The 19,515-nt window shown below is 46.1% G+C and overlaps 1 protein-coding gene across 15 annotated transcripts in view; it reads right to left on the reverse strand.

Annotated features, from left to right (window-relative positions):
- The window catches only part of TNC (tenascin C), a 102,468-nt gene that overhangs the window by 37,906 nt on the left and 45,047 nt on the right, over window positions 1-19,515 (reverse strand). For 4 of the 15 annotated variants that reach the window (NM_001372074.1, XM_059889196.1, XM_005210550.5 and 1 more), the window contains exons 10-15: window positions 17,816-18,079; window positions 9,339-9,611; window positions 8,505-8,777; window positions 7,645-7,917; window positions 4,492-4,764; window positions 1,949-2,221 (exon numbers count right to left, since the gene is read on the reverse strand). In NM_001372074.1, the coding sequence (NP_001359003.1) occupies window positions 1,949-2,221; window positions 4,492-4,764; window positions 7,645-7,917; window positions 8,505-8,777; window positions 9,339-9,611; window positions 17,816-18,079 (1,629 nt within the window). Of the gene's footprint in view, window positions 1-401; window positions 675-1,948; window positions 2,222-4,491; window positions 4,765-7,644; window positions 7,918-8,504; window positions 8,778-9,338; window positions 9,612-17,815; window positions 18,080-19,515 lie in introns of all 15 variants that reach the window. The other 11 variants (XM_005210549.5, XM_005210547.5, XM_005210546.5 and 8 more) reach the window with 7 other exon arrangements.

Genomic DNA, 19,515 nt, shown 5'->3' on the forward strand with positions numbered 1-19,515 from the left:
AGAGAAAGAGAATGTGGATCTCTGTGACCAAGGAATCAATAAGGGCATGCACACACTCCTTTAAACAAGACATGGGAAAACTGATTAGAAAGACCACAAGCAGATGATCATGTTCAAGAGCAGATCAGAGGATGGTTTAGAAATTCAACCAAGGCACGTTAGGTTAACTCTCTACAGACAATGCCAGATGTGAGCAGATATTTAGGAAAAAGAGGTTGACACCGAAGTTCCTTAATTTGGGGTGAGAGATTTTCTTTTAAAGTTCTAGTCGGGGTGGTTCTCTCAAATTTGAGAAGGATCTAGAGGAATAGAAGGGTGAAAAGTGGGTCGAAGGTGATTTCGGGGGGAATCCTCTTCAGAGGAAGTTCACCAGACAGTGAAGAGCCCATCATGGGAAATACCTGTGGTTGCTTGGACCATCAGGGTCTGAGCATGCTGCCTGCCAATCAGCCCGTGGAGGTGGGCAGTGTAATCAGAAGAAGCTTTGAGGTTGGTGATGACAAAGCTGCGAGACGCCGCAGGCAGAGAATGGACCACCGTCTCCTGGAGGGGGTCAGAATTCCTAACTTCTACAAGGAAGCTATCAAAGGCAGACTCCTGAGCTTTCCATGAGATGGCCACACTGCCCGAAGTCACATTTGAGACAGTGAGGTGGCTAAGGAGAGGCTCAGCTACTAAAGTGAGAAGAAAAAAAAAGAAAATACAAACAGCATGTCAATGTAAAACTCTGTTAGGTCAAAATCAAAACATGTAAGACTAAATCCATCAAGTTTTAACCTTTACCCTCTGATAAAGGAACTTGCCCTTTTTTGAAAACCAACTTGAGCCATGAGAAAGAAATACATGTGTTTGATTTCTGTAGGTTTTGATGAACTTTCATCTGGTTGGGATGAGAATGAGGTACTGCTGGCTAGCTCACTGTTTTTCCCGCGGTCCATGCTGATAACAATTTGTAGTCTCATGCAGAATGAGGACAGACCCTCCCTCAGCCTCGGGCAACTTAAAATGAGGGAGTTTGGATACTGCAATGTTAATCCTTTTCTTGAATTCTCCTAGAATATGGGAACATTTTTGTGAGAAGAAGAGAATCTCCTGTTTACTCCACAAATGACTTTTAATTTCAGTCTGTGATATCTAATTTTATCTGTCAGGAGAAGGCATTGTCCAAAAATGTGCTAAGAATGCTATTTTGAAATGGACAAGGCTCTCCTTGTTGAATTCACGTAAAATTGTCTTTTGCTGCATGCCAGAGAGCATCTCTGATAGTGTGCATGTCACAGATAACACAGACTTGCTGAGGGCAGGTCACTCTTCAGTTAACCAAGTTCCATATATAAACACACCTACTCTGTTTCTGCCATCTGCCATTCACTGTTCTGGGAGCAAGCCAGCATGTTCTGGTCTTTTCTTCTAGAGGTAGCCTTGGAATTGGGGTGGTCTGAATAGCGTGACTTCCTCCTACACTCCTCTGATGAATAACCTTTGCTGACTGTCCTCACTTTCCCAATTCAATTCCCAAGTCCTCATTCAATCATTGGAATATTGGGGTTTGGGGAACTCAAAGGCACTGGGAAGACAAAAGCCATCATATAACATGCAATATACTTTTTAAGACCTCTTTGACCAATATAGACATCTTCCCAAGTCAAGAACAGCTCTCATCAGAGGTTTTTTGTTACTGAGGAAGAGAATTCTTTTTTCCAGATTCAGCTTGGCAATCTGGGCCACACTATATATTATGCTGGAAATGGCTTGGTCAGTGATAAAGTAGGAAAGTCACCATGTGGGCTGCTGCTGGAAGAGAGGCATGGTCAACAGTGCTCCAGGCTAGTGTCAGGGAACAGTTGCTGCCCTGTGACCTGGGCTTCCGTGGGAGTGAAGGAGTGGCTTCATCCTGCAAAAAAGACTCCGGAGAGAGGGCGTTAGGAATGGGCGAATGTGCGTGTACCTGTGCTGGCCGTGGCACTGATGGTTTTGGTCTGCATGCTGGGAGCGAGTCCAGAGAGGTAGACAATAAAGTCATTACTAGGGCGGAGCCCTGAGATGTGGGCTGTTCGTTCAGCACCAGAGACGTTATATTCCATGGTCTCCAGGAACCTATTGGAATCAATAATTTCAACGGTAAAGGTCTCGAAGGCACCATCAGTAGCGGTCCAGGAGAGATTGAAACTCTCAGAAGTGATGTCGGAAACACTTAAGTTTCCAAGTTCAGGTTCTCTGGCTGAAAAAGGAGGGGTAGGAGAGAAGAAACAAATAAATCTGAATTAGTCACGGGCTTGGGTTTTAAGACTGTAGTTGTTAATAGCTGAGTAGAAAGATCTGCCAGTGCAGGGTCAGGGCAAAATGAAGCAACGAAGCAATGTTACCAGTCAGTGCCAATAGGAGAGAAAAGGGGGATTTGTTAAAAGGAAAAATGTAAAAAGGAAGGTATAGCAAGTAGATTTGCCTGCTCTGGAGCTGCCACACCTGATCAGGGCCTGCCTGAGATCTGGCCTGAGTGAGAAGACAGGCTCAGTGTTGGCGGCAGGAACTGCTCTGCTGAGGCCCCAGTGCTTCTGGGAGCCGCACCTCAGGGATGCTGGCCGTCCGTCAAAAGATACGAGTGCTGGCAGCTTTCAGCCTCTTAAATTGCACTCAGGAGACCATGTGCACTTGCTTCCCGCCAGCAGGCAGATATCCTCTGCTTTGAGGGAGTTCCCATCTATTCAGATGATGACTAAATAATTCTGATGCCATTCCCCTCCCACGGTGGTACCTTGAGGCTTCTGATTTTGTGACTTAAAGGGAATTGGCAATTTGTCAGTGTGATTCTTCGTACTTCTGACAAGGGCCAGCTGTTCTCAGATTCTGTTAAAATAGCTTGTCCTTTCTTAACTGCTTCTCCGGGGGCCAAGAAGGCTAGTATCGCCTTGCCAACGGAGAGAGCTGAGCCAGGATGAGGCCATCAGGCAGTCCTGTCCGGCCAAGAAGTAACATTTTGTCTCAATGCTTTTCTGAGCAACAGGAATAAAACATGCAGAGGGCAGGCAGGAGCAGGGTTTGCAAAGCTAGTATTGTCTCTCTAGCAGGGCAGGAGAAAGCTCTCCCTTCCCAAGAGATCTGATGAAATGCAGACCAGATGGAATTATGGTTCTTCCTCCCCACAGACCGACTCATCTGAAGCAAGCATGTTGGTATCATTATAAAGAAATAAAAAAACAAAAAACAAAACATAAAAATACTAAGAACACCCAAACCACAAGATCTACAGGAAAGATGAAAAGTGGTGGGTGATGTCTCTGCCTTCTGAGAGGGAATGGTTTATGGATGTTAGATAAAAGGGCCCCAGATCCATCCAGGGCAGCCTCAGCCCCAATTCTTAGGCATTTCAGGGTCACCATTCATGCATCAGTTGTCTGTGCTGTATGTTTGTATCAGTAAGAGTTACTGAAATGGTGTAGGCTGAAAAGGAGAACCATGTTTTTAGTAGAATCAACTAGGACATAAAAGTTCACACAAAATTTAAGCTGCAATAATTATCGGAAAATGGGAAAGGCATATTCAAAATCAAACTAACCAGCCTCTGCTTAACTTCAGACCAATGGAGGCACAAACCAGGGCCGGGGGGGGCTGTGCTCTTGAGCAAGGTCCAGGGAAACACTGAATGCTCTGTCATGGGCACAGACTGATGAGCACACTAAAATGCACCCTCCTGGGTCTGGGCGGAGAGTGCGCCATCCAAAGGCCAACAGTCCGGGAGCGGCTCTTCATTAAAAGAACAGAAAGGGCATCGGATCTTTGACATTCGTAGCCTGGGACATTCATCGCTTCAAACGCTGCTGTGTGTACTTCTGCTAATGAATGGCTTTTTCTTTGGTACAGTCTCCAGTCATAATTATGTGATCTTTTTCTTTTCTTTTCTGGTCTAGCTATTTGCTAATTGTATGTTCTAACAATGACTCAGTATCTGAGAGAACTGCTCGGAGGAGGGTAATTCAGTTCTTTTATTACACTCAGTTCATTTTAGAGAAACATTTAAATTAAAACATTTCTTTTTAAATGCAAGAACCACGGTGCCCATATCCTTGAGGGATTAGGAATAGTAAAGCACCATTTTCAACTTGCAACAAAAAGACTCTAAAGTAAATAACATGTGCTCCACCAGAACTCACTCGTGGGAAGGTTGGCTTCTGGTTTCATCCAACCGCGAGGGAAGAGAACGGAGACCATCAAGCTGGCTCATGAAATGGAAAGCTGTCATTCAAAAGAGGTGCAGTTACAGGACTAGACAGGTTAGGTCTGGGAGAGGTTAGAGGTCAGAAAAGGCCACATTTGCACGTACATTCCTGAGATGTCAAAGGCATCTGGACCAAGGCACAGCCCACGGGCAGGCTCTGAGCATGCAAGTTCAGCAGCTAATGGGCACATGGGAAGGACTTAGGTATGGATGCAAGCTGACTCCTCGCACGATCTCTTGGAGAGAAATCACCCTGGACAGGGAGAACAAGGTACCTGTGGAGGCCTCAGCAGAGAGCACTGGGGTCCTATAGCCCCGGATCACCCCGTGGATGGTGATTCTGTAAGGGGTGGCGGCCTTCAGGCCCGGGATGTCCACAGCCCGCATGTTCCCTGGCACCGTGAGGTTCTGAGCCGCCTCCACCCTGTTGGCCTCCTGCGCCTGAATGACAAAGTGCTCAAAGGCCTGATCAGCTGTGGTCCAGTTGAGTCTGAGGCCATCCCAGCCAGCCTCAGTCACGACTAAGTCTCCCAGCTGGGGGAGCTCCGCTGAAGAAGGACAGAGAGGAATTTGTCAGTCCTGCCAACCAAACATGAGGAAGGAACGTCCCACAGCCCAGCTCTAGGGAAGACAGAAAGGGGCAAAAGGTTTTCTTGTGTTTGTGTGTGTGTGCTCATTCCTGATCTCAGGAAATTTCAGTTTGAACTGCGGTAACTGGCCACAGCTTTCTTAGGGAGATGAAGACGGTCACAAAGGGGATCATCTGTGTTGCTTATCCTTGACTTGGTGATGCCAATATTTCCCCGAATATTTTTAACCATTGACAACCCATGGGGAGGTCTCTGAGGATCATGCATGACTAGCACCTAAAAGGCCATGGAAAAGGTGGCATTGTGGGTCAGGGTAAGGGAAGTAAGAATTGGTTAAAAGTATAGGGACTTCCCTAATGGCTCAGATGGTAAAGAATCCGCTTGCAATGCAGGAGACCTGGGCTCCATTCCTGGGTCAGAAAGATCCCCTGGAGGACGAAATGGCAACCCACTCCAATGTTCTTGCCTGGAGAATCCCAGGGACGGGGGAGCCTGGTGGGCTGCCATCTATGGGGTTGCACAGAGTCAGACACGACTGAAGCGACTTAGCAGGAGCAGCAGCACGTGTATCCTCCTGTATACTTTAAAAATCGTCTCTAGATGACTTATAACACCTGATGCAATGTAAATGCTAGGTATGTAGTTACCAGCACATGGCAAATTCAAGTTTTGCTCTTTGAAGCTCCCCGGAATTCTTTCCCCTAATATTTTTGATATTGGTTAGTTGAATTTGAGAATGTGGAACCCACGGATATACAGATGTTTTGATGTTCCTCCTTGGAACTTCTTGGTCACGTGGGAGAGAATTCCCTGCTTCATCTCATTACTGAACAAAGAGAGGAGAGATCCTCTCTTTGCTGGCCACAGGCTAGCTGACTGGGTGCACAAACCATGTGCTGAATCAGGTTTGGACAAGTCTGATGTTGTATCTCCAGACTTTTCTCATCTGTCAGGGATCAAACTGTCCGTACTGAGTTCTTGGCTTGGCACGTTCCCTCCCAGCTTCTCCTGACAGCACTTTGTGTCTGAATGAAGAATGCTTGCTTCACAAATCAAGGCCCTGTGTGTGAAATGAGTGTCTACTCTTATTTAAAAGTGATTATGTTTTGCTCTGCAGATGGTGCAGAGCAGAGCCCACCATTCATTTTTCTACAATGTAGGACAGGAGGCCTGGCGTGCTGCAGTTCATGGGGTCACAAAGAGTCGGACACGACTGAGCGACTGAACTGAACAATGTGGGAAGGAAATTTAATGTAGTCATTACTGATATAGAAAGTTTGCGTTCCAAATAAGGAAAAACTCACTGCTACTCAGGATTAAATGTAATCTCCCAGCCTTTTTTTTTTTTTTTGAGGCTGAAGTGACCATGGATTCAAAGTCAGAAAAGACAATATCTGCAAGATTTCCATCAGAAAAAGTATGAGGTACCGGTTCTCAGGTATTCCAGGATTCGGTGCTCATGGGGCTCTGGGCAAACTGGACCTTTTGGAGGGGCTGCATTTAGACTGTAGAATTGGTCCTTTTATGGAAGAACTGGGTTGGAGACATGGGTGTGGAAGGCCCTCTCCTCCTTCCCAGCTCACCAAGAAGGGCTGTTCTTGGTGGGTCTCCTTGTAAGACTGCCCACGCAAAAGGAATTCTCCTGCTAAAAACACAAAGTTTATAAACTGCAGATGTAGATCACCATACTCTGCTCTGAGATCTCATGTGTCCCAAAGGCCCCTTTTGCTCCTGTTTGGTTTGATAATATTTCAGGAAACACAGGCCATTGATAATCTGGCCAGGTAAAGTGTACTGCCACATAACTTTTCTTATACAGCTTCTAGCAAGGACCAGGTTTATTCAGTATATCTCAGCAAGAAAGACAATTCATTTAATTAGGTTATTTGGGTGGGATTAAAACACAGGGTGTGTAGAGAAGGGCATGGGCTTAGAGCCCAGCATAAAAACACTCCAGGCCAGAATACTGGAGTTGGTAGCCTTTCCCTTCTCCAGGGGATCTTCCCAACCCAGGGATCAAACCCAGGTATCCCTCATTGCAGGCAGATTCTTTACCAGCTGAGCCACAAGGGAAGCCCATAAAAACCCTAATCCCCCAAATCAGACCCATTTCTCCATGATCCTTTTAAAGCTGTTTCTAGCAACCTCATGACCAGCACAGTTTTCTGTAACAGATGGAGTTGCATATTTTCAGGGGACAAATTGAGATGAATTGTTTTTCCTCTCCAAACTGAATCTAAAACACTGAAGTCCAACATGACTGTCCTTTCTTGGAAATAGCCCTGCTTCAAGGATCTGCTAAGGAGAGAGAGACAGACTTGGCTAACTTCTGCAGATGATGATAGACCATTTCAGAGTTTATTCTGCAGTGGTCTGACTACCAGATGGATGGCCATCAGTGACTCTGAGGCCACTAATGCTAAGATTTCTCTAGAAACTTCTGACCATATTCTGTGTCACAACCCTGCTGTGTATGTTAATTATACTATGATGTGTTGCTATTGGATAAATTTAGCTATTTGCCATTCAAAATTTACTACAGAATGGGTGCCTTGCTAAGAACTCTCATCCATTACCTCATTTACTGCTCATGACAGTGTTCTGAGGTCAGAGTATTATCTCTGATTCAAAGGTGAGAAAAGAAGGCTCAGAGGTATAAAATGAGATACCCAAAGTTATTCAGCCAGTAAGGTGGAATTCCAACTCAGACCCTCTGGAGTTAGAGCTTGTGTTCATGCTGACTGCCAACAGCTTTGAGAGCAGTCCCTGACTCCTGGGGAATTTTCTCTATTCCAATGACAGGCTGGGGCCCCTGGCATAGGGAAGAGGGTTGTATACCTGTGATGACCTCCACAGCAAGGGGTTGAGTGCTGTGGTCCCTGACCTCGCCACGCAGGGTGATTGTGTAAGAGGTACCAGCCTTGAGGCCTGGAATCTCCACGGAGTGCTGGCTGCCAGGAACCGTGAGACTGTGAACTTCTTGGGGCTGGTCAGTCTCCCGGATCTTAATGACAAACCGTTCATAGATCCCATCGGGGCTGGTCCAGTGCAGTCTGAGGGCATCCCAGCTAACCCTGGTCACTGTGAGGTTCCCCAGACCTGGAACCTCCTCTGCATAAGGAGACAGAGTTGCCAAGTTACTAAAAAAAGGCAATGGCATTTTGGGATTCAGGTGAGATGGCACTGTGGCTGAGGTCGGGAGAGTTGTCTGGTTGGTATTGATCACAGATGTGTGATTCACAGCAGGTGTCGAGCACACTCTAGCTATTGGCACTGAAGCCAGGGCATTTCTAGACAGCCTTTGTGTTTCATAGACAGTTCTCAGAATTGTTCACAACTTCCATTCTTGACATACAGATGGGGCTTCAGGGAGTTCTTTGGTGCGTTCTTAAAATGAGCTCAGATCAATTTTTTTTCCCCCATTCGCCAAGTGTGCTTTCCAACTTCTTAGATAATACGGCTGAAACTTGCTTTGAAAGAAAAGTCACCTCTTAATTTATGCAAGAGAAGAGAACATGGAGCTTTCCACGGAATTGGCTCCCATGCTAGGACTAGGACCTGGCCAAACAAGGGACAGGACCTCTGGGTGAATCATGGCACTCCCCGCTGGGGCAGGAGCGGAGCCCAGTGTAGATGAGGGAAGAGCATGGATCCCTGTTAAGTGGGAGGAAGCAAGTTAGTGAAGCAGTCTAGAGTACCTGTTAAGGCTTCAACAGAGTGAGGGGCTGTGCTGAAGTCCCGAGTGACCCCACGGATGGTGATGCTATAGTGAGTGGCTGCCTTGAGCCCAGGCAGGTCCACGGACCTCAGCCCTCCCGGGACAGTGAGGTTCTGGGCTGCCTCCTCCTTGCCAGGCTCCTGCACCTGAATGAGAAACTGCTCGTAGACCCCTTCTGGAGCCGTCCAGTTGAGTTTGAGGGCCTCCCAGCCCACCTCGGACACCGTGACCTCTCCCAAGTGGGGAGTGTCTCCTGGAGAAGGACAAAGAACTCGTTTAATGATCAAATCACACACGCCAATCCAGGGACTCTGTAATGGAAAAGCAGGCCTGACGTTACTTTTTTAAAGGAATGTGACTTTCTTTAGAGAGCCATGCATCACGCAGATTCCTAAATTTGAGAAATAGAGCCGACGGGGTGAGGTGTAGGAAAACATTCGTGATCTTATTTTATTAAGGAATTGCCTTCTCCTCCAGAAGACAAGAAGATTCTTATGATTATTTTTCCTTTTAGATCTAATGCCTTAGCCTCCCTACCCAGGAGGAAGCCTGTGAAGCCAAAAGGCCCTGCCATAGGGGCTCAGCACATAGTCCCCAGGCTGGGCGTTGCAGAGCCAGAAAGGCTGTGGTTCATATGACGGGCACTGTGAAAGCTGCCCCAGGAGCTGTGCAGCCTTATTTCTTCCCATTATCAAGCACCACAGTGCTATATCTTGGGGTATTCAAGTCTGTTTAAAAACGAGCTGTGTCTGATTATCCTTGGGCAGTTTCCTGTTGGGAAAAACAGAAGCTAGAGACAGAAAGGTAAAGGTACCTGTGGAGGCCTCAGCAGACAGCACTGGGGTCCTATAGCCCCGGATCACCCCGTGGATGGTGACTCTGTAAGGAGTGGCGGCCTTCAGGCCCGGGACGTCCACAGCCCGCAGGTTCCCGGGCACCGTGAGGTTCTGAGCCGCCTCCACCCCGTTGGCCTCCTGCACCTGAATGACAAAATGCTCGTAGGCCTGGTCAGCGGCGGTCCAGTTGAGTCTGAGGCCATCCCAGCCAGCCTTGGTCACGGTGAGGTTTCCCAGTTCAGGGGTGTGGTCTGAATAATGACAGAGATGGCGTCCGTTAAACCGTGCCTAAAACGCTTTCCATTTGGGAACTCGGAAATGCAAACCCGCTTTGGGTGCGGAGGGGCTGTGGGGCCCGGTCTCATGCTTTACTCACCGGACCCCTGAGCCATGCTGTTGCCATCAAAACACTAGCAGGAAAGTCAATATAATACTTATTTTGCCTTGTTGCATATTGGAGTTTGTGTTTTGAAAATGTTTTTCCATTGACCAGCGTCCTGTGGATTTAGAAAGTGTTACACGTCTGTGTTAGCACTGCTCTAGGCTGCAGTTTCCATTTTGAGAAGCGTCTCTCATCCTAGGGGTGAGATCATAAAGAAGAGCCTTCAGCTGCTCCTCTTGGGATCCTTAGTCTGAGCTGGCCAGCCTGCTGTATTTTGAGAAAATTGGCTCCTCTTAGATTCCCTTCCTTTCTGTGCTTCCTCCATCTCCCTGGGAAGGCACGTTTCACAGTCTCTTTATGCTGGGATTTTTGTCAGTTTGTGGGGCTCAAATCAGTTTACATAAACCACTGTGGACAGATCAGAGATAAATTAATACGAGACAAGTAAGGCTGTCCCGAACAAAGAGCTGAGTCTCTGCAGAGCTCTTCCTCTTTGGACAGAAAGAAATGCCCTGGGAGAACAGTTATTAAGCTCAATTAAAGCTGAATTTGCTGTCTTTATTCATCTCTGGAATGAGCACAGCACAAAACACTCACATGTCTCACTTCAAGGTGATAATTTTCCCAGGACTGAGCCTAAGTGGTCTTTGTATCACCTGGGAAGAGAGGATTTTATCTGGAAACATCCTCTAAACAACAGAGTAAGAACTGACTTGAGCTTATATAAGTGAATACATTGTTTCTCTCCATATATACTTTATATTGCTGCTTATTTCAAATCAGCCTCCTGTGTCCATTAAAGCTGACTTCTCATTCAAAAATCTTAGCCTGCTGTTAGATTGAAGATATCGGTTCAGAAGGGAAAACGTTTCTTCTCCAGAATCTATTTGATTCAGACTTTTCTACTTTCTGGGGAATGTTCTTCCTGATTGTTCTAGTTTGGCAAAACCTGACACTACTTCAAATCCTGTTTGATCTACAACAGGGGACTGCTAGCTAGGATCTGAGGGTCAGATCCAGCCTGCTGCCAATTTGGCAATCAGTGAGCTAACAACACTTAAAATTTTTCAAATGGTTACAAAAATCTAAAGAAGAACACTTCATGAAGATGAAATGTATGAGATTCAAATTTTGATGTCATAAGTAAAATGTCACTGGGACTCAGCCATGCCTCTGCATCCATGTTCTGCTCATGGCTGCTTATGTGCTGCAGTGGTGCAACAGAGGAGCTGAGACCCTATGGCCTGAAAAGCCTAAAACACTGACTGTCCTTGCAGAAAGTATATGCCGTACCTGACCTTGACTGTCATTCTTACGGACACTTCCTTTAGCCCAAATCTGTGTCCTGGAGCCCTTGTCCGAGACCACATAGCAGTTCTTAACCACACAAACATAGTCCAGGTGAGGAAGAGAGGGCTCCAAGCTCAAAGGGATGTATCTATCCATACCTCTGGGGAAAGAAAGGAAAAATGGTCAGCCATCTTTCAGCCCGTGGCCTCTGTGCAGCCGGGCGCAGTGCTCCAGGAGCAGCAATCATTCCCTTGAACTTGGACTTTCAGCACAACTAGACTCAGGAGTGTGACCTTTTCAAATATGCCAAGAGCCCTCATCCGTAAAGAGACATGGGACAAAAACCAATCTAGGTCAGACTGCAAAGTTAAGGGAATCAATTCTGTGGCTCACAAACTCTCCTTTTTTATCCCACTTTCTTCTTTTTTCTTCTCCTGCTGTTGTCAAAACTGCTTGTCAGGGACTTAGTGGACATTGACAATTGATCCCCTTCATGTGAATTAAGTCTGTGTTTCCTCTCAGGTAACTGCTTTTTAAGCTCTCTCTCTAAATTATGACATAAAATATATATTTTTTTCCCCATGGAAGAACTTTCAGATACCAGGTTGCAAGAGATGTGGGGAGAATTACCTAATTGGGAAAGGGAGGGTTACAGATTGTCTATTAAGCTGTTGCAGTAAAGATGATTGGAAAGAGGAGATCCACCTTAGAAAATGTCTCTTTCTCATGAGAACCATCTTTTCTCTTTGCATCAGCTTTTGTACATGCCTCAGATACTATTATACAATGTCCCTCATATTCTGCTTCATCGCTTGGCACAGCTGATACAGTAATTTTCATATAATGTCATGTTGCTCAGCAAATGATAATAGTCATAATAGTCCACCAAAATTTTTGGCTATTGGTGCCCTACCCAAAACACTTCACTAAACAAATGCCTGACACATAATAGTGTAATTCCAATGAATAAAATCAGTAGTTAAAATAAAGGGAGGTGGGAAAGAATTATGAAAAGAGAGGGAATGCTATGAATAAAAATATGGCAAGCAACACTCGAGATGGAGACCAAGAGGCTTCATGTAAATGCGGACTCTGCATTTCAACAGCAAATGACACACTTGTGGGCTTACTGCCCCAGAGGCCCAGGGTTTCCGTTGTATATTCCACACTGAATTTCTTGGCCTTTCTTTATGAAAAGGCTGTTGTCTTTTTCCTTACAGCTGTGCACTGGCATCTACCCTCTGAACAATGTCAGTGGGCCTGGGAAATCAGAATTTCAAAATCCCATTTCTGGGCTCACGGTGAGTTGACCAGCTGGCCTGGAGGAATTTCTGGCTGTGCCAACTTTAAATCTTTAGATTTCTACCATCATGTAGATCGTCATTACCAAGTGCTGACTGATGAGGCTTCCACTTTTAATGTTCACTCATGGGAAACAGTGATTCTCCTACAGCAGCAGAATGGCCAAATTCAAGCCTGAGGACCACCCAAGGGGAGATTAAATTGTTTTGATCTCCTCTTGTAAAGTTAATGGAAATTCAAAGCTTTGCCTGCTCTAACAGTTTTGGGGGACTTAACACTGTCAAGAACGAAACCCAAGCCCCTTAGCATGATCTTCACTGCCCTTTGTAGAAGATACTGATGATGTCCGTGACCTTGAACCCTGTTTTCCAGCTCCATCATACAGCAGACTGTATGGCTGGCGTTGCAGTAACAAAGTTTCTCATGTTTTTGAACTTGCTACATGCTATTCCTCTAGCTGGAAATGTCATCACTCCACTTGCCCAATTTTTGTTTCTTTTTGAGGACTCGGTGAAGTACCAGCTCTCCCAAGAAGCCTCCTCTGATACCCTGCCTTCACTTTGCTCAAGTCTGGGATGGGTATTTGCCTCCGTGCTCCTGTAGCTTCCCACACTTGCCTCTAAACAAACTAGTCACAGTCTTATAATTTTGGTTTCCATTCTCTCATTCTCATTGCAGTATGCATCATTTCCTGAGGGGAGGGGTTGTGTCCTTCCGTTCTTTATGCCAGTGCTGCCTGACCCATGGCAGGTAAGAAATAAATATTTGTTGGATGGATAAATATTTGACTAAATTTCAGTTTGCTCCATGAGAAAAATCAAAGAGGCCAATTAGAGCAGAGTGTTCTCTGTTACTTCCAGCTGTTGCTAAAAACAAAATTCCACCTCTCTGCTCCCCCAGACCCTTGAGAATTATGGGGGTATCGCTGTTGAGTTTTACATGGTGTGGAAAGATGCTTTATTGGCCTTGTGTATCTGCATATTCTCCTGGCTTTATGTCCCTTACTGCTCACAGCAAATCATGGCCTCCACTTCAAGCAGGGTTTTGTTGAGTCTGTTAGACTACAGATGCTGGGTATGGGACACACACTTGGCACACACTCATTTGTGCTAACAGGGATGTGTGCATGCTGAGATGCTCCAGTCGCGTCTGACTCTGTGCGACCCTATGGACTGTAGCCCGCCAGGTTCCTCTTTCCACGGGATTCTCCAGGCAAGAATCCTGGAGTGGGTTGCCATGCCCTCCTCCAGGGGATCCTCCCAACGCAGGGATTGGATCTGCATCTCTTAGGTCTCCTGCGTTGGCAGGCAGGTTCTTTACCACTAGTGCCTTTTTTCTTTCCTTCCTTTATTCCCTCTTTCTTTCTCCCTCCCTCCTATCTTTCCTTCTTTCTTTCCTCCCAGTTTTATTCAGAGTAAGATTAATTATGGAGCGGGAAACGGTAGCCCATTCCAGTATTCTTGCCTGGAATATCCTGTAAACAGAGGAGCCTGGTGGGCTGCAGTTCATGGGGTTGTGAAGAGTCGGACACGACTGAGCACAAGCTTAATTAAAGACTCCAGGAGAACGGCTTCCCTTCCCTTAACTCTTAAGGGAGAGAATTTGGGCTGTTACTGCAGGGGTGAAAGCAAAAGACCAGAAGATTCAGTGGAAATACTGCCTCTGGAGGAGCTGGGGTCCCCAGAGGCTCCTGAAGCCTGTGCCACGTATTCAAGGCGCTGGGGTTGCAGCACTGAGTAAGAGACAGTCCTTACATTCTGGTCGGAAGTAGGAGGCAGGCCATGGAGCAAGGCGTGGCAACCCACTCCAGGAATCTTGCCTGGAGAATCCCATGGACAGAGGAGCCTGGCGGGCTACAGTCCACCATAGGGTCTCAAAGAGTCGGAGATGACTGAAGCGACTTGGCACACATGCACACAGGAGGCAGGCCATAGATAAGTAAACCAAAGAGTGAGTGCTATCAGGCCAGGCAAGTGTCCTGAGGAACTCTGGAGCAGTCTGAAGGGGTGAATGAGGACAGGGCATCCTTTTAGACTGGCAGACAGAGATGTCTTTTGAGATGACCCTTGAGCTGAGTGAAATGAGGGAGATGCTGGGTGAAGACCTGGGAGAGGAGGGTATATAGGCAGCAGCAGAAGCATGTGCAAAGGCTTCTGCTTGGCGTATGTAAGGAACAGCAGAAGGGCCAGGGCGCCCACAGTAAAATGAGCAAGCGGACAAGTGGTGGGGGCGACAAGTCAGGGCGACGGGAGCGACCAAATTATTTAGGGCTGTGTAGCCTGTGGTAGGGTCCCTGCATTATATTTCAGGTATGATGGGCAGTCAGGTAATGCATACTTTTAACTTGATGCTGCATCCAGGAAAAGGCTTGTGCTTTGGCTCAGTGCTATGACTAGAGTCCTGGAATTCTCTGGGGAAGATGCTTTGGGGCAGCCGATTTCTCATTTTCTCTGTAAAGCTCACAGATAGTGAGCAGTGTTTTTCAGACTTCTGCTATTAAGAATCTAGATGCAGAGCTGGGAAGCCCTTTCTTCTGAGTTTGAACCTACAGCCCTTTGACATTTCAAGGCTCATAGCCACATGGTACATTCCCCTGAGGGCTTCCACTTTTCCTGTTTCATTTTTCTCCCTGTATTTAGCAAGGCCAGGTGCTTGGACTTCTACTTCCTTATGTATCCCACAACACAGTCCTGCCTGCCTCCTCTGTGTCTACCCAAAGGCTTTGTCCCGTATTAAGCCTGTCTTGATACTTAGAAGGTATCCTCTGCTCCCACTGCACCCCCACACCCCCAGTTACAGCAATGAAAGTGTCTGTTTGCTAGTGAGCTCCCTGGAAACACAGACCTATCTCCATTGCCCTAGTATCCCCAGAACTTAGCATGGAACATGGCTGTAGTGCATTACCGACTGAGTAAATGTAGGAGATACTTACTGGGAAGATAATGTACGAGATGCTTATTGGGAAGATAGACTTCAGGAGACAGACAGAAATGTCCACCTCACTCTTAATGAAATAAAATAATTCTATGGAGAAAGCCATAGAAAGAAATATTTCAGAGACAGTGGAGGAAGAACCCATACAAGGAACTTTGCACACTTTTTCCTGTAATGAGTGAGGAATGTCTTTAAATATACAACGTGATTTCTTTAAATGGTGTTAAAAAAGGCACGGCTGGGAAAATGAAACCACTGAGCCTCTGGGATGCCAAACTGGGCTCTTAGTCAGAGGCAAAGTAATTCCAGCCTGTGATTCACTTGAAAGCTTTCATCTCCCTGAGCTGCTGAAGCCTGGGGATTCCCTGCTGGAGATACGAGATAAAGTGGTCATGGCCAGAGGGTAAGATGACTGAGAGGAGCCAGGAAATCCTCTATAATCTAGCATTTGTGAAACTGAGGGAAAAGGAAAGAGAGAGGGAGACAGAGAGCGAGGAAGGAAGGAGGAAGAGGAAGAATAGGAAGAAGAGGAGGGAGAAGAAGAGGAGGAGGGAAAGAAGAAGAAATTATTCTCTTATTTCTCTGATTCATTTGTGGCCCCTTCACATCTTACAACAAGCTCATGTTTTACAAGCTGAACCATTCAAATATCTACCATTGATTTATTTCTTCCCAATTTATTCTCCCCACCTCGTCTATGATTAGGCTACCCCTGCCCCATCCAAGGATCCTTGATGCTCATCTCATAGCTGGCTGGAAGCAGTCCATGCATAGAGTCAATAGAAGTGACCACCTAAGTTCACTTTAGCAAACGGATCTATAGCTCAGCTGGTAAAAAACACAAACAAACAAAAACAACTCTCCTGCCAGTGCAGCAGACACTGAAGACACAGGTTCAGTCCCTGCGTCAGGGAGATCTGCTGGAGGAAGAAATGACAACCCACTCCAGTATTCTTGCCTGGGAAATTCACGAGCAGAGGAGCCTGCAGGCTGAAGTCTTTTCTGAAGAGGCTGTTCTTTGTCTACCAAATACCCACCCCCTCTTCCTTACAAACTCTGTGGGCAGCAATGCACACAGCTCAAAGACTACCTTTCCTAGACTGACTTATAGCTAGAAGTGGCCAGTAAAATGTAAGAAGTCATTGGGGAGGATTCCAGACAGACTCGTCTGGGAGGCACTATCTGTTGTTCCTGTTTCTTCCTCCTTCATGCCGCCTATAACACCGAGGTGAAGGCTGCACTGAAGCAGTTTTTTGTGACATGGGGGTGGCTTTGAGAATGCAGGCCAAAGACTAAGACTAGTGGAAGAGAAGGAGAGAAGGAGCCCGAATCCCTGAGAATTGGACTTGCTGGGCCAGCACCGAACCACCTAACCTCCGACTTACTTTATGAGAGAGGAAACCACCCTGTGTCTTGCTAGAGTTCTGTAACTTGAGATTTCTGTTATGTGTAGGTGAAAGTATTTATAAATGACTAAGACTTTTCAAGGCATTTCCAAAGGGTTTCCCATCACAGCAACCCCTTTTCTGCTTATGGAGATTCAGCTGGAATAGTGTCTCTGTCAAGACACTTTCTCTGGCTTATCCTGATTACCCCACTACTTCCTTTCTTTGGGTGAGTTCCATCTAACACTCAGACTATCTGGTCTTCCCCACAGACTAAGAGCAGGAGCACAGGAGCCAAAATAACAGTGCTAAGTAAGTACACGATCAATTTTTCTTCAAATATCAGCATGATACCATGTATTCAATGGGTTCTCAATAAATACTAATTAAACTGAAACTAAGCTTTTATCACATTCTGAAGAATTAACATTTTCCACCTATACCTCTTGACTATTTGGGAGCCAAAATTAAATATGCATATTCATAAAAGAAGAACTGATTTTTTCCCCCCAATTTAGCCATTAAAGAAACATGGGGGCAGGTACAAAGAACAGGATACTTGGGCTAGAAGGGATACTGGAGGTCAGGATTAAGCTGTCACGGATAAACAAAGTTCATCACTTAACGAGTAAGAGAAAAAGGAGAAGGGCTCTGTGACAGGCTCACAGGACTGTGTGCAGCATTTCAGGTAACCTGAGAGGAGGGCAAAAGACCTGGAATAAAAATATTTAATGGGTCATAACCAAAGAATTACTCTGAACCTCTTGGTCATCTTGAAAAGAAATAAAATGAAAAGTTAATGGACTGTGCTAAAGAGGGGGAAAACAAGAAAAAAAAAAAAAACATTCATTTCCATGAAAACACGAAATTAAAATACAAAGAACCAAAGACAAGCACAAACTCTCATGCTTTAAGTTCTCCTAGGAAGAAATATTTAAAAGCCATTATTGATTGCCCAGCTAGGGAACTTTGCTGTGGACATGTCAGTGGACAAGAGGAAAAGATCTGTAAGTGACTCAAACGGCATTTAGAGGATTCATGAGTAGAGAAAGTCCCTGTCTTCCCATCTGATCTTCTTATTTGAAGACAATCTGGCTGATGGGTCTGCCAGCCTCAGGGTCATCAGAGGGTCTGGAGAGAGCTCAGAGCACATCCACCTCACCTGTGGACGCCTGCACCCGTGCCGGCTTGCTTTTGTGTCTGCCTTTCTCTGCTGTGAGCAGGATGCTGTATTCCTGCCCAGGTTCCAGGCCTCTCAGGACGAAGGAGGTAGTGTCTCTGGTGAGCTGCACCTCCTTTGGCTGGCCCGAGGGAAGACTGTAGTTGAGGCGGTAACGGTCAAACTTGGCCACCGGCGTCTGCCAGACGAGGGTCAGGCTGGTCTCCGTAGGGTCAGAAATCCGAAGGTCCTTGGGTGTGTCCAGCTCTGGGAGGAAAACAGAGAGTTGAACACCCTTCAGGCTTCAGGGCAGGGCTGCTTCTGGGACTGAAGGGTGGCTGTGGGCCACAGTCCTAGGTCTGCTGTAGAGATGTGTGGCTTCAGGCATCTCACCTGAGTCTCAGTTTTCACCTGTATGAAATGCCATTGTACGGTACCTCATTGTGTTTGGGAAGATTAAAAAGATTATAGTGATAAATCCATACTGAGATGATACGCAAAAGCATTTAGAAGGAGCTGATTACTGATAGAAGGCACAATTTGGATGGATCTCAAGAGAGTTAGTGGGGCTTCCCTGGTGGCTCAGATGATAAAGCATCTGCCTACAATGTGGGAGACCCAGGCTCAATTCCTGGGTTGGGAAGATCTCCTGGAGAAGGAAATGGAAACCCATTCCAGTACTCTTGCCTGGAAAATCCCAAGGACCAACGAGCCTGGTAGGCTACATTCCATGGGGTTGCAGAGATTTGGACATGACTGAGTGACTTTCCTTTCCTTTCCTTTCTTTCCCTGGTTGCTCAGATGGTAAAGAATCTGCCTCTAACGCAGGAGATCCAGGTTCAATCACTGGATCGGAAAGATCCCCTAGAGAAGGAAATGGAAACCCACCCCAGTATTCTTGCCTGGAAAATTCCATGGACAGAGGAGTCTAGTCAGTTACAGTTCATGGGATCACAAAGAATCAGACACAACTGAGGGACCTTCATACTCTCTCACACTCATGCTGAGAATTATGGGGCTTCCCTGGTGGCTAAAGAGAATTATTCTGAGTGAACAAGCCAGTCTCTAAAGTTCGTGTGCTGCATGATTCCTTTTATGTAGCATTCTTGAAACTGGACAAAGACCAGATCAGTGACGCCAAGGGTTAGGGTTAAGTGGAGGGAGGGTGGTGACCATGGGGATGGGAAAGTGTAGCACGGAGGACTCAGTGTGATGCAACTATTCGTTCTTGACTGAAGTGGTGGATTCCAAATTTACAGGTGATAAATCACATCGAACTAAATGTCATTCAGTCACTAAGTCATTCCGGCCCTTTGAGACCCTATGGACTGCAGCATGCCAGGCCTCCCTGTCCCTTACCATCTCCCGGAATTCACCCAAGTTCATGCTCCAAGTTCATAGAACTAAATATACACGTACAAACACACACACAGTGTAGCGAAATCTGAACAAACTTGATAGATTATATCAGTGTCAATTTCCTGATTGTGATAGTGTTCTTAAGTTACACAAATGTTACACTGGGAGGAACTAGACAAAGGGCACAGATCTCTCTGTATTCTTTCTTAGAGTGCATGTGAACCTACAATTACCTCCAAATAAAAAGATAAAAAAAGGATATGTATAAGTGGTCTGCCTTGGATCCTGGGTCCTTATGCTCCTTTTGAATGTGAACATCTGGGCTGGGTGATCCTTGAAGCCTT

Source organism: Bos taurus, chromosome 8 (assembly GCF_002263795.3).
Source record: "Bos taurus isolate L1 Dominette 01449 registration number 42190680 breed Hereford chromosome 8, ARS-UCD2.0, whole genome shotgun sequence".
NCBI classification, from domain to species: domain Eukaryota; kingdom Metazoa; phylum Chordata; class Mammalia; order Artiodactyla; family Bovidae; genus Bos; species Bos taurus.